The sequence below is a fragment of the Anarhichas minor genome, unplaced genomic scaffold (genome assembly GCF_050575085.1).
Source record: "Anarhichas minor isolate MPS153535 unplaced genomic scaffold, ASM5057508v1 ptg000028l, whole genome shotgun sequence".
Taxonomy (NCBI): domain Eukaryota; kingdom Metazoa; phylum Chordata; class Actinopteri; order Perciformes; family Anarhichadidae; genus Anarhichas; species Anarhichas minor.
The window spans coordinates 10,186,186-10,200,970 of NW_027466474.1; the positions used below are offsets into that span (position 1 = coordinate 10,186,186).

A 14,785-nucleotide genomic window follows, 5' to 3' on the forward strand; every position below is an offset into this window, starting at 1 on the left:
CGTATCTCCCACTGGCGCAGGACAGGACGGGATCGCCACGCCTTCAGGGACGCGCTCTTTCACGGCGTCAGCTCTCCGTCCGCGGCCGGGACATCTAACAAGCTATACTACCGACAGACATTTTCAGACACTTTAAGCAATCAGACCGAGTCCGGCTCCACTTCTGCCACTGATGCCAGTGGAACAGGCTGTTTTGTAAGCGCTGATTCATTTGGGAATACCTGGAGCGGAAGATTTATTGATTTGACATCGGATACAAATCGGGATCAGAGATGGGGATCACAGTGTAGTGCTGGTAAGTAGCGATTAAAAGTACAATACTGCATTACTTACATATTACCATATTGGAATTTCGCTCACGCCCGCAGCCTGTATATATGCGTGTACATTTGTGAGCGTGCAAGGTGTTGGGATGCTTTACAAACAGCCCACGCAGACGTTCTATTTGGTGCGATTGGAACGCCGTGTCGTCACGCCTCGAACTTTTACTCGCAACAGTGTGATGACATCACGATTCCCTGTCACGTTCGAAACACTGTAGCTGATGCGTGCATCACTTTACTACTGACGGGGGCATCGCAGTCTGTGTGTGGCCGCGGCGTGCACGTCTGTCTGAAAGGGCGTGTGTGAAGGGATTGTAGGCGCCGGAGTCACTGCGTCTCCTGCCGCGGACACGTTTACAGGAGAGGACATCGGACGATAGACGGCATTGAGAACAAACACAGGAGCCACTGATAAGTCGGACTGATGTCACACGTGCTGTTTTGATCGGGTCGACTGGCGTCATGGTGCAAAGATGATCTCGTTTTGTGTAATTATTAACGTGGGAGCGTGTGTGTAAACTCACTTCTGATTTGGATATGCAAATTTGAGTGGAGCGTATTTACTGAACAGGTGTGGCACTGTTGATGGCACTGGAACATTTGCTCACTCTCACCTTCACTGGCAGTATCTGCTTCTGTTTGCCCAGATGGGTGAACAACAAACATTTATTTTGTCGTGCTTGCTGAAGAACAGTTTCCTTTGTGAAATGATCAAATGCTGTAAATCAATCATCAGATTATCTCCAGTCTTGCGTGACATAATCACTGTCCCCCGTGGCTTCGTCCTCCGGTGCAGTCCTCGTTCTTCCACCTCTTCTTCGGTGGAGCTTGTCTGTGCTGTCCCCATACAGCCTCGCTGCTCCCGATAGAACGGTTTTGAATTGAAATGACAGCATGCTGTAACAGTACAGTAGATGCAGGCGCGAGTCGCCCAAGTAGGGAGTCTGTCAGAAGTCGCCGGTAACAAGTTAAGCAGGACTGCAACACATGTTCCCTTTCAATTCAGGCCAAGGGGTGCAGAGAATAACAGGTGTGCTGTTAATGAGGACATCGTTCGGTTTCGTGCGATTGACAGAGGCAAGTTCCCAGTGAGTGAGGCTGGTCATTGTGTTTGTGGAGAGAGACAGAGAGAGAGAGAGAGAGAGAGAGAGGGTATAGGGTCTGTCTGGGGGAGGTCGACAGGGAGGTAAACACAGTAGCTGTTCGTCTGGTGACAGCTTTATCACCACCACAAGGTTTATGGCTGCGTGAGTGTGTACGGGGGGGAAGGGGCTTGTGTGTGTGTGTGTGTGTGTGTGTGTTTGGAGAAATTATAGCTCATATGCTATTCTGCTCTACAGACATGACAGGATTCCACTACTGCCTTGAACACAGGAATCCAGGACACAATCCCACTGGCAATTCTGTTACATGTGCCAGTTTATTATGTGATTGTTTTTTTTATTTTTCAATCACTTATCCATGCTGGGATAGGCTTGAATCCCCCTACCCCAATGTGTTTGATGGATATGTGAATGATCAGTCTTTTGTTCTTGTTTTTTTTTTTGTTTTTTTTAGCGAGAGGGAAAGTACATCACAACTAAAGGAAGCTAATTATAAATAGTAAAAAAAAGAGAGAACTGTAGGATGTACATTTTCATTTCCGTAAGTTACCGCTCTTTCTCCAGGGCAACTGGATTGTCAAGTACATTTTGATATATCTTTCCCCACTTTACATAAACAGCTCCTCCGCCCGGCAGGAGCTCGGTTGGAAACGGGACGGAACATTTTGAGGGCCCGTGTACCTGACAGGTCTTCGGAGGTCCTTTGGCTACTCGGCAGCGTTGCCACTGACACGGGGATGATGAGAGTGATCCCGATGACAGGCCGAGGCAGACGGGGTTCACTTGTGGAATCACTCTGTCACGGCCGGCTGCTTTGTCACAGAAGAGAGAGAGAGAGAGAGAGAGAGAGAGAGAGAGAGAGAGAGAGAGAGAGAGAGAGAGAGAGAGAGAGAGAGAGAGAGAGAGAGAGAGCTTTTTGATGGAATAATAGGGAGAGGAGGGGGTGTCAAAGTAGAGACTCAACAGGCATCTAATTACCTCCCAATAGGAGCATTGACTCCATGGAAACTCCCTGTTCCCTCCACAGCTGGTCTTAGCTGCCTCCACATGGCCTGCATGCTGTCATATGGGAAGCTATTGTCAGTCTGTCTTTATGGATCGGCTGGATCAAAAAAGCAATTGAATATGATTAAATCCCTGGTGTGGTTAATAACCCACTGGAGTAAGCATATCAATTACTCCATCAGATATTTAGGCTTTAAGTGATGACATTTTCCCTCAAACGTCAACAGTATGTAAGAATTGTTTGTGAGCTTCTGCCCTCTTGAGCATCAGTTCATTTCTGATTGAAATAAATCTGTTTTTATTTATATTTTTGAAGTCAAAGGTACCTTGTGGAGTTTGAGCGTTAGTAGTCCTGTAGCAGGAACAACCAGAGAAACATCACAATGCGCCAACAAAAGCAGGGAAAAAGAAGAACCCTATAGCTAATAAACATGTTAGTACAATCTAGCTTTTAAAATACTTTTAGCAGATGTTTTATGAGGAAGGAATGCCTTCAACACATTTGTTAGTCCTCAAGGATACATGCAATGTGTTTTTGTGAGAGTAAATAAAAAAAAAACTCCAGTACATTGGAACTGAAACTTGTGTATCAGCACTAGTATTGAAAGAAATGTTGGTTCCACTTCAACCATAGGGGGATCATTTTAGCATTCAATGTACAACACATGTTGGTAAAGTCCCTTTCTCGATATCAATAACACCATCATGCCCACTGGGCCGTCCCCTGGTAATCTGTTAACATCAGGCTGCTGTGGTGGCTCGCTGTCACTGATCACAAATAGAAGGACATGCAGGAAAGTGTGAAGGAACCATGCTTACCTCAAGAATCTTTATGTCAATATATATCAGAAAGCGTTATGGACACAAAAATGAGAAGTTATCCAAAGAAACGTTTCATAAAGAGCCGTTCTATACCATACTTTTTAATTTACCAGAGACCCAACATTCCCCTACGAGCGAGCACTGGGGCGACAGTGGAAAGAAAGAAAATTCCCTCGGGCAGAACCTGGCATCAACATGAAACAAGTAGTTGTGGATTAATGAAGCACGCATTCTGACCTCTGTCTCTAATTGTATCAAAATCACACGAGGCATGAGTTATGAGCAGACCGGACCACGCAGTCTCCCAGCACTAATTGGTACGCGTCGACATCATACATCAGCAGTGACACACCGCATGGCCTCTGCCCGGGCGTGTCGTAATGAGCAGATAGATGTACCTTAACAGGAAAAGAGACGGCCGTGATGAAATTAGTAACGTCTGGTTATTCGATTTGCATCTGTTACCGTCTCGCTCATTAGACTGCAGCATTTATTGTGCAGGTTTGATGGAGAGTAATACAATGCCTAGTGGGTGTTTGGATGATGTCTAATTTTAAAAGAGTGCTTAAAGGACTATCGAGGTTAGCTGCACATCGGCATTGTTTCATTCATCCTTTCTCTCTGGATGCTCTCAATCACTGCACTCTGTTTCCACTTCCCGTATTCCTCCATTCACTGGGTGAGCTGGTAATTCATCGTAAGTGGCAGTTGATGCCTGTGTGGAGGGTTGAATCTCCCCCACCGAGAGAAGGCCGGAGAGCACGCTCCACTGTTATTTTACAGTAGAGTTGCTTCTTAATAAATCTACCATAAACTGGTTTACAATTAAAAGTATTTAATCCTACTGAAGCTAATACAATTACAGAATGAAGTACACTACTAACAAAATATATAATAATATGATCCGCGCGGAAAAGCTATTCACTCGCGACTCAGCCTGAAAACACAGATGCTTCCACGCTGAGAGCCGAGTAGGAAGAGAGTGAATACCTTTCCAGCACTTCCTCTTACAGTTTGAAATCCCCTCCCTTTTGGCCATCTTAATTCCTATTGGCTAATTTCGGTTGCCTCCTCCTGGCGTCAGGCTTCCGAAAACCCTCGCGCGGGCACAACCTGCAAATGTCTGTCTAGAAGTCTGACTTTCCCTTGGCTATTCTTCACAGTTTAATACATTCAATGACTGTCTTTTATGGCTTAACACTTCTTTGGTAAACATTCTATATAAAGATTAGGATTTGCAACTTTTGGCAAAAACCTTCACAAGTTTCACAAGCAAATATTAAGGTGCTACAATTCTACTAAGATACACTTCTAAAACACTTCTAATTATGAATCTTCTAATTATGTATTCCAACATACTTCTAATTATGATTTCTTAATTATGAATCATTAAACACTTCTATTATAATTTCTTAAAACACACTTCTAAACCCCAAATTTCCTACACCTGTTTAGGACAGAGGCAAAATCCACTCTTGTCCGATTCCCTTCAAAGGAGCATTGCATACAGGGTGCTTGTAAATTAGAATATTATGAATAATAAATGCCTGTTATGAAAGGCATTAAGACCATAGTGAATGACAGATTTAGGGCACTTGAGGCTCAGACATGTGCTACGTGCCCACTAAGAGCCAATCCACGCTCAGCTTTAATTATCTCTAAGTAACATGATAGATTGCCCAGATCACATGTCACAGACCTTCAATTCATCCACTCCGAACAGGGGAGATAGATTCAGAAGTGGATTTAGTGGTTTGAAAGAGAAGTCAGTGGATTATGGTGCTCAACCCTTCTCTTCGGCTCATGGTTTTGGCGTGATGCTGATTTAGATTCCATCTATATGTAAATGTTAGCCAGGTAATAGTTTTACTTTCGGGATTTAGTGTGCAGTTTCTCTTTGAAGTCTTTGCAGCTTGCTTTATCTCACTCAGAAAACAGACTAGAAGCAGCACCTTTCGGAGAACAGTCGGACAGATGGTTGTATTCGCAGTGAAGGAATGACTTCACGTGGACTTAGATGCGCTCTCTCGGTCCTTTTGCGAGCACGTGCACATGAGTGCAAGCAAACACAAACAAACAAAAACCCAAACGCAGACATGCAACTGTGTCCGCTCAGGAATGAGGATAGCTACAGATGTGCAGGTGGGTGTGTGTGTGTGTGTTCACGGAGGAGAATTCCCCATGAGCTTTACATTGGGATTGATGGAGCTGGTGGGTGTGGAACAGGTGCCAGGATGTCAGCGTGAACAGACACTACAGTGGAATTCCAATAAAAGCGATTTGGGATGTCAAGCCCCGAGTGTGATTCCCAACCTCTGTCAGGCTCATACCGCAGAGAGAGAGAGTGGAATGGGTGGGGAGCTGGAATGCCTCGACGGTAACTCAATCCTGTGTTTGGCTGCCGTGGGTGCAAGTGTGCATGCATGTGTTATTTCATGACACAATGAACTCATTTGTTTTCAGCTCCACTCCTCCCCAAACACACACACACACCATTACCCAACAGTAGTGCGCTGGTTTGATTTTGTTGCAACGCGTGTGTGCGTGGTGACATATGTGAGGTATTTTGCGCTCTCGCTCTGTTGTCAGCGGTGCCAGGCAGTCACCGTGCAGCTCGGCAGCCGGTTTGGCTCGGCCCCTTGCACCTCGGCATTCAGTCTGGACGCCAACACCCTTTTGGGCTCCTGTTGAGACTGGGGATGATGGTAGGGGCGCAGGGCCAAAAGAGCTCTTGTGCCAGCAGCTCCCACTGGGAGAGCAGGCTGCTGTAGGGCCATCTGTACAGGCGTCCTGAACGGGCTCGCGGAAAAAGTAGGGCGTGTAGAGGGAGATAAAGGAGGAGGGGAGGAATGGAGGGGACATGTGTAAAGGAAAGGGGAATGAGAAGCTGGCTGCCAAAGAGGTGTTTACTCTCTTTTAAGCCTCTGCCATCAGGAGAATACTCCCATTATTTCTCCTTTTGCATCATTTCAGCTTTCAAAGAACACTGTCAAAAAAAAATTTAGGCCAGAGCTGCAATACTCCAAGGCACACAAAAACGGTGTCAGGACCAAAAATACGTGAATACGTGCTTTTTTCTATTCTTTTTTTTTTTTCGAGCGCACTCCCGAAATAGATAAAGTGTTGAAACTGTTCTGCGTAAAGGAGCGAAAATGTGGATTCCTAAATTAGAAAGGAAGTGTTAAAGTATGTAAATGAGTTGGCGAGGAGGGGGCTGGGGAGTCATATGATGGAGTCGGTAAAGGAAAAGAGGAGTTTAGTGAGTCTAGTAAGAGGTGACTTTAACATTCATAGAGCCTAGACTGTCTGCACACTACCCTGAGGGGGAACTATCACCCACCTTTCTCTCCTATCTTGTGCCATCTTATTTCTGTACTCATCCCCGAGCAAGGCAGGGGATGCAGTTTCCTGACTTTGATTTCTCAAGCCAGGAAGCAACTGCAGAAACAAAACAAAACATTGCTGCAATACCCATGCCGGATATTTGCTGTGCTCGCCTCTGATGGTGTGCTGCCCTTCTAAGAAAAGCATTGCCTCGCATCGTGGTTTCACTCTTGCTTTGTGGCATTTCTCAGTATCGATATGTCATATCCTTTCTGTTAACACATTAGATATAAGCAGTCCTAACTCAAGAACACATCAACACTACAAATACTATCATATGTTGCAAAATAAATCTAATTATTTGATAGTTTAACATTTAATGGGAAGAAATAGGACAGTGAGTTACAAACCTCGACTTTATATATTTGATCTTTTCATCCAACAATACACCTGATTAATCTTAAATCAAGCCCTTTATCAGCTTTGTATGGTGCTGGTGCAGCAATATATTTAATTGGCCTTTGTGTATCAGCTGTACCCTCAAGGACATGAAAACAACCTTAAAAACATGCTTTTTGGGGACTTATTTACGCTTGAGCAAGAATGCTACTGGGCTTAGATAGAAATGTTGTTTATGGGTTGGTACAATAATTCAGTCAAGTTGGGAGCTTGAAAATATAAAACTGTCTTTGGAGATTTTATTTTTTTTACCGTTAGTATTTCAAAGGTATTTATCAGAAAAAACAGCTCATTCTCATCCAAATAGTATTTTTGCTTAAGTTCTGCTATTATAAATAGCATGAGGGCCTGTGATGTATACCTGTTGGCAAGTATCTTGTCCTTAACTTTCATTTGGGGTGATGATGAGTTGATATGCCATCCGTACCAATGAATCAAAGTCAACTGTAGTGACTGATTCCAGCAACTTGCCACTCGGCTGGGTGCGGGAGAAGATACTGTTCTTTACTCGCTACAACAAAGAGATTCCAGGCGTTTCACACTTTTGGGTGAGGTTCCCATTTAATTAGTGTTCACAGATGATATACAATAGGATAGCACTTATCTTCCTGGTCTCCCTCTGGTGTGTCTGGCTTGCGGTAAAAACCGTGCGATCTCCCCATCACCCATGCCTCATTACCTGTCAGTTGCACCTGTGCCCCATATATTAATTACCTGACGCAATACTCCACACTGCCACCCGCAGTCAACCTGAGATAGGCTCCTAATTCAAACATATAATACAAAGACATAACTAATGGCTCCTACATCAACTGTGACAGCCTTATTGGATCTTTTTCAGTCTTTCTCTTGAAGAACTTTTATAAAATGTCCCTAACTGCAGGCAAAGCCTGTATGTAGCTTTAAAACTGAGCCAAGCAGCAGAGCATAATAACAACAACAACCTCAAAGTGACTTTTGATCCATCTGCCCCCACCAAGGAGCCTTAACTCTTCACCTTTGACCCCTGACTCCTTAATGATCGAGGTCAGACAGTGGTTAGATTTGTCCTGAATAAGCCTCTTCAGTCTTAATGTAGACTGTCTCTAATACTGATTGTCCTCATCCATTAACTCCTTGGTGGCAGATCAGATTTTTCAGCGGCTGTGTCAGCATTCTCTTCAACTAACACACACACACACACACACACACACACACACACACACACACACACACAGGTAGGTGTGAGTAATACTAGTTATATGTGGTGAAACAGGTTTTACAGAGACGGGACAGAATTGGATACCAGAAAACAAAGATTAACAAAGTTATAAAGCTGTTTGACAGCTTCAAGCTACTTGGTCGTGTCAGGAACACCATTGTTTCATCAACACACACACACACACACACACACACACACACACACACACACACACACACACAAAGCTAGACAGTCAAGGGTGCTGATGAAGATAGTGTGTCTCCAGACAGTGCCATTCTGTTAATCATGGTAGAACAAAGCAGGCGGATCCCCTGATGTCAACGATAACAACCTGACGGAATCACAAGACAAAATACACTCTCACGCACACACACATGCACACTGCAAGGACTCTGAACAATGACACTCCTTCAGCTGTCTAGACGGAGTGCAGGGCTGCTGGAGATCTCAGGGGGAATCGGAGCACACAACACTACACTCACCTGTTCTTTGCTACTTGTTTCTCAATGTGTTTTTTCAGGCAGCGTTGACGCAATGTGACAGGCACAGAGGGAGCTGGGTGTATCATGAGGTACGGAAACAAGTTATACATAGAGTACAGCTGTGGATGACTTCTTGGTCACATTGTAGGAAAAACGTGGTGTAAGCAACATGCTTGTGAAATAATATTGGAAGTTAGAAAAAGTGGTGATACATCACACTTTCTTGGTCAGGCACAAGACAACAGGATCTTGCAGATGTGACACTTAAAAACGAGACTTTGCGACAGGTTTAAAAAACCTGGGTAATGAGTACTGGCTACTTGGGTATTGCTGCGTAACTGAGATTACTGAGTCAGGGTGTTAACTTTATGATTCATCTCTACTGTTAGACTTTGGTTTAGCATATCACAGATAAATGTTTCAGGTTACCTCATCATGATCTCTTTAAAAGAGTACACCACAGAGATGTTTTGTTGTTGTTAGTTTACAACAAAAAGCTGACTCCCCTGTCAATACCTGGCGCCTACATAACCCACAATGCTACTGGACCGCTGACGGTTCCATCAGAGATTATGATGCGTTACGCTAGTTGACCTGTAAGTAGAGTTTGATGTGTAACATTGGCAAAGTTCTCCTTGAAAGAAACTGAATCTTCAACAGTTATAAAAAAGGCTCTACTTCTCCAAACTCAGACATTTAAAAAAAAAAAAAGAGTCTTGAACCTAACTCAGGCCATTTCCACATCAGCTTTAGTGGCACAGTGCGAGCGGTGAGTGTGTCATACACAGAAACGGATGACTGATCTATCATAATATGTACACGTCTGGAGAGGCGTTACCTGAGCGAACTCTGCTCACGTGCTTCAGACTGTGAGGGATCGTCTGATGGAGACGCAGAGCTGTGATGAATTAACGAATCAGAGCTGGAGAGAGTGCTGAGGAGGAAGCGTTCGGGAGAAATAAGGAGAGTGAAGATTATCACAAACGATAGAGGGAATCATTGACAGTGTGGGCACGTAGAATAAAAACTCTCAGTCACTCCCGTACATATATGAATACAAACACACTGGCAGAGACGTGTGTTTGTGTGTGTGTGTGTATGCATGAGATGACTCACAGATAAACTCCTGGATTTAGTCAAACACTCTTAAGAGCTGATAATTTGTCTTCCTGTCAGTTCTATCACAGAGGAAGTTCCTTCCACTCTCCATAATGCTTCCCTACTGCATCTGTGTTGTTACAGAGGCTTGTTGGATTTGTCCATTTCTCTGTTTATCGGGCCGTGTCTACTCTGCGACTGCAATGTTGTAATCCAATCTATACGAGGTCGCTGCAAGGACACCCCAGGCTTTCCCCTTCTGGACCCTCATCTACACAGTGACACTCGTGTTTAAAGGAGGAAAACCGCTCACAACTTGTATTAAAGACGTTGTAGACCAGCATTTTAGATTATGATAGTAATATTTTTCAGCTGGGGTTCTGTGGTAATGTCTCACCCTGCAAAATAGACTATTTAAAAGACACACACGACACAGTTATTTGTCTGTGCGAGTATGTTTGTATAGTTTTAATATTTAGATGGATACAGCTCCATCATCTGCTCGGCTAAACACATCTTTTTATCCCCCTCTCACATCATAATAGCTCAGAGTAGCAGACAAGAAGATGTCGGCCCTCTTTAACCACAACATATATTATAAGAGATATGGCTGTGGGTGTGAGCGGTGTAAGTCGGAAGGAAGGCTGTAAAACCTCCCCACAGAGAGGCTCCCCATCCCCCCCCCCAGCCTTTAGTGTCTTGTCTGTGTGCATTGGTGTCCAGGTGTGAACACGTGCATGAATAAGTGCGTCGGAGAGAACAAAGGAAAGCTGAACCCCTCACACAGGAAACTTGAGACATGAGCTGAGCTTCTACACACTGGTGTGCGCTTGACCTTTCACCCCAGGGACCCGTGACACCGGTTTATCGATGTGGCTGATAGGAAAATGGTTATTTTTCCACCTCTCTTCTTCTGCGTATATTTGTGTGTACATATGTACTGATTCTGCCCCCGCCCAGGGTGTTGACTGAGCTACAAACAGCAGGAAGATGATGGCGCGCTTACATCTGAAATAACTTGCTCAAGTTCTCACTGTGGGTTTGCTGCCCTTCTCGTGAATCGTGCAGTCAAAGAGGCTTTGTGCCCCTGAACTTGCCTGAAGGCACCCAGAGACCTCGGTGATGGTGAGTGATTCAGGTAGACGTAGTCACCAGGTTCACTCAGCGGGAGCAGGCGCACGGCAGAGTATTTTTTATTCAAATTCATTTCGACATACAAAACAGTGGCGGACGTTTTTAATAATAATTTAACTTCAACAATATTTTCTATTATCTCAACCCTGTCATTTTAAAACTTCCTAAATAAAGGAGTGGTCTGCGTAATGTATCAGTTGCATGTAGATGACATTGAGGTGATGACGACGATGATGATGATGATGATGAGTGACCCTGGATCATCATGCTCTCTGTTTCCATAGTATCTCTACTCTAGCGTATCGTGCAGTAAGTGCTTCTTTCCACGACAGCTGCAGTGTTGGTCCATTGAGGGGAAGAACATGTTGAATTTTTAAAACTTGTAACCCAAAGCATGCTTCAAGGGAAAGACGTTACAGGGCCGATATGGAGGCTACGCTATCGCTTTCAGGCAGCAACAGTCTCCACGGCGGCTGAGTGACCCACATTTGTGTTCTCTCCTCTGTCTATGTCGATGTGGGAGACGGGGGCAGCTGTTTTGGGGGGTATTCCGTCGGTTGGATGGAATGAGTGTGTTGCTGCAGAATGAGAGTGAACAGGAGGCGAAACACTAGGAGGATGCACAGAAGGCAAAAGATGCATTTAAATGAATTTCCTCTCACACAATCAAACAACTGCCAATAATGTACTCAAGTTTCCGTTTCATAAAACCCAGTCGTGTTCCTCTTCCTCATTCTGTCTACATTCTGCTGACAGTTTATTTCTTAATTTTTTTCTGTCTGTCTATTTGTGTTTTAGACAGGAATGCCCCAGACTGTGTGCTCAGGCACCATGTTCACCACTCCCAGTGGCTTCAGCCCCCATCTGGCCTGTGCTGAGCCTGGGGAGGAGGAGGAGGAGGAGGAGGCCCAACAGGAGGGCCAGGGGCCTGGTGCTTGCCTGGCTGATGGTCCCCCGATCACCTCCGCCTCCCTGGACACCCTGATCCATAACCTGGTGCCCACTGCTGATTACTACCCTGAGGTAAGCGGAAATGCACTACAGTCACTCCTCTGTTCATTATAAACTCCATTTCAGTTAATAGTGCTACTGACAGTACTGCCAATTAGATTATTAGCCCCGTGTCTCTGTTGAAAGTGCTACTCTTCCTTTAATTACAGAAAGCCGCAGTGTTTTTTATTGTTGTAGTGGCAGTGTCTTAGCGACTGTCTCCCTCTGTCCTTTGACAGAAAGCCTATGTGTTTACCTTCTTGCTGAGCGCTCGTCTGTTCATCCCACCTCCGGAGCTGCTGGCCAGGGTGTGTGAGCTGTGCATCAAGCAGCAGCAGCTGGATCAGAGCCCACTCGATATGGTCAGCACTGCACCACGCACACATGCATAACTCCTGTATGAGCATGCTCAAGCTAATGAACAGGAGCGGATCCAGGCACAGCAAAAACATTCAGACATGCTCTGCATGAAATCAACCTCTGATTTTTTATTTTTTTTTGCTGACTCTGTCACGGTGTTTGCTTTTGCTGACGGATTCACAAATGTAGACCACACTAAACCTCTTTCACTTCTTCAACAACAGGCTAAAGTGCGCAAGTTTGGTCCCAAGATCCTGCAGCTGCTGACAGAGTGGACGGAGACATTCCCGACGGACTTCAGGGACGAGAAGATGGTCGGGCACCTGAAGGACATCGTCCACAGGATCGCTCCTTGTGATGAGGTATGACATTCAGCCACATGATAGCAGTCCGCTCATCTTCACCAAAGACAGGAATTCTTTTTCATTTTTGAAAGGATGCCAGAGCGTCTTTATAAAGGATAAAATAACATGCTACTCATGAAGTTATCTGTTTCTACAGGACAATCATTTGTGATGGGGATGTATTACCCCCTGATTTTCATCCACAGTGTAGTTGTTGCCATTATAGCCTTCATAATCCGTAGCTGCAGCGAGAAATGCGCTGATGGGGAACGAAATTCAATCATCATCACTACCACTGAAGCGAGGTGATGGAAGGAGTCAGAGTGTCAGTGTAGGATGAGTAGCCACAGCTCTGTGTTACACAATCTCCCATTACAGGAGAGGAGAGGGGAAGGATGCTAGAGGAGTGGCTCTATCTTCAGCCTCGCGGGGAAATGGAGAGAGGGAGATGGATGGAGAAAATGGGGGGGGGGATGGGATACAGGGGGACGGAGAGCAGAGGAGAAGGTAGAGAAAGGAGGAGGGCGATGGAGTCAGAGCGGAAGACCGGGATTAAGGGAGGGAGGTGACGAGAAGACAGGAAGGAGGGAAGGGCAGGTGGTGATGAATGTGCTGCTATTTGCAGCTTCCTGTCTACAGTATGGGTATGTGTGTGCATACACGTGGGAGCTGGGTGGGTCATTTGTGAGGCAGACTGACCTAACGGCCTCGGTGACCAGTCATCTGGAGGGAGGGGCACAGAAACACACATTCCTGGACACAACACACAGCCTTAAAAATACGTCTCGATTCAACTGAAAAGTTACATTGAACTTAATTCTTGGGCCATTAGATAGTGTCAAAATGCATCATTGTTGTTCTAAGAATAAAGGTTTTGTTTTTAAATCTTAATGCTTTGGAGGTCAAATGTTTTCACGAAACAGCAACCAGTCACGCAGTGAAACAGTTATTGAGGTACCAATTTATGCATAAATCTTAATTCTTTACATATCAATAATGTTAAGAGTTACATTTACAGGATGAAGCAGACATAAACATAGAGCTATAAGATGACTTGAGCATTCCTGCCAATAACTATAAACGACCATTGATAACTGTACGCTTAATGACTTATCGTGAATTTAATTGTTCGTAAGTTCTAAAATAAAGAGCTGGAGTGAAAAGAGTGAGCGTGCTTTGGGAAAGAACAGAGTTCTTACACACGGGCTCACAATTGAAACAATGATTTATGCCTATTACTGATCTATGAAGCATTAATATATTATTCATTAAAGTCGTTATTGACAGCTCCTCTTCTCCTCTCCTCTCCAGGCGTACTGGAAAACCCTGAACCAGGTGTTGCAGAAGCTCAGCCAGCGACTGGCCCTGATGAGCCAGGGGGAAGAGAGCATCCTCAAGGTCTCCCTCAACGCCTCCTCCATCTCTGACAAGCTGGTGGCCTTCAAAACCAAGCCTCCGCACATCCAGAAGGACATGCTCTCCATCTGCAACGACCCGTACACACTGGCACAGCAGCTCACCCACGTGGAGCTGGTGAGGAGAGGGGGAGGAGGGAAGTGTGGGTTAGACAAAGGTCAGGGATGGAGATGATAACAAGGATGGTTGAGGAGGAGTGGAACGGATGTTAGAAGGGTGGAGAGCAGGAGATAAGTGAAGCATGGGTGGAGATATAGTCCAAGTCAAGGACATAGAAGTCAAGAACCAAGGATTATAAGACATCAAACGAGGAGATGGGGTGGATAGAAAGAGACATGAGGGTGACAGAAAATGATGATGAGGATGATGATAGCAAGCTAAAATCGGCAGAATCACTTCACATTGTGATCTAGTGGCGTTTTGAAGCTCGCTGTAGCATAACCTTGATTATTACTTGTCAGCACTAACTGGTTTTCACCCAGTATAATAAAAAAAGAGCAAAGGGAATGATGCAATGCAACATACATGAACAAAGGATCTCTGCAGTGTCCCTCACATTGCATGCATGGTGCCTTCAGTCTATTCATGTGTGTCTTGATGTGGGCACGTGTATCTAGGGGGGGTGGTTGTGTGCGTGTGTGTGTGTGTGTGTGTGCGTGTGTGTGTGTGTGTGTGTGTGTGTGTGTGCGCCTGAGTAAGCTTGTACCCTTGTCTGAGCGGTGAC

The 14,785-nt window shown here is 45.0% G+C and overlaps 1 protein-coding gene across 1 annotated transcript in view; it reads left to right on the forward strand.

Annotated features, from left to right (window-relative positions):
• LOC142962500 (ras-GEF domain-containing family member 1C-like) overlaps positions 1-14,785 on the forward strand; it is a 20,231-nt gene continuing 5,446 nt past the window's right edge. The window contains exons 1-5 of the mRNA XM_076103023.1: positions 1-295; positions 11,750-11,974; positions 12,181-12,303; positions 12,526-12,663; positions 13,957-14,178. Of these exons, the coding sequence (XP_075959138.1) occupies positions 11,756-11,974; positions 12,181-12,303; positions 12,526-12,663; positions 13,957-14,178 (702 nt within the window). The 5' untranslated portion in view covers positions 1-295; positions 11,750-11,755. The remainder of the gene's footprint in view (positions 296-11,749; positions 11,975-12,180; positions 12,304-12,525; positions 12,664-13,956; positions 14,179-14,785) is intronic.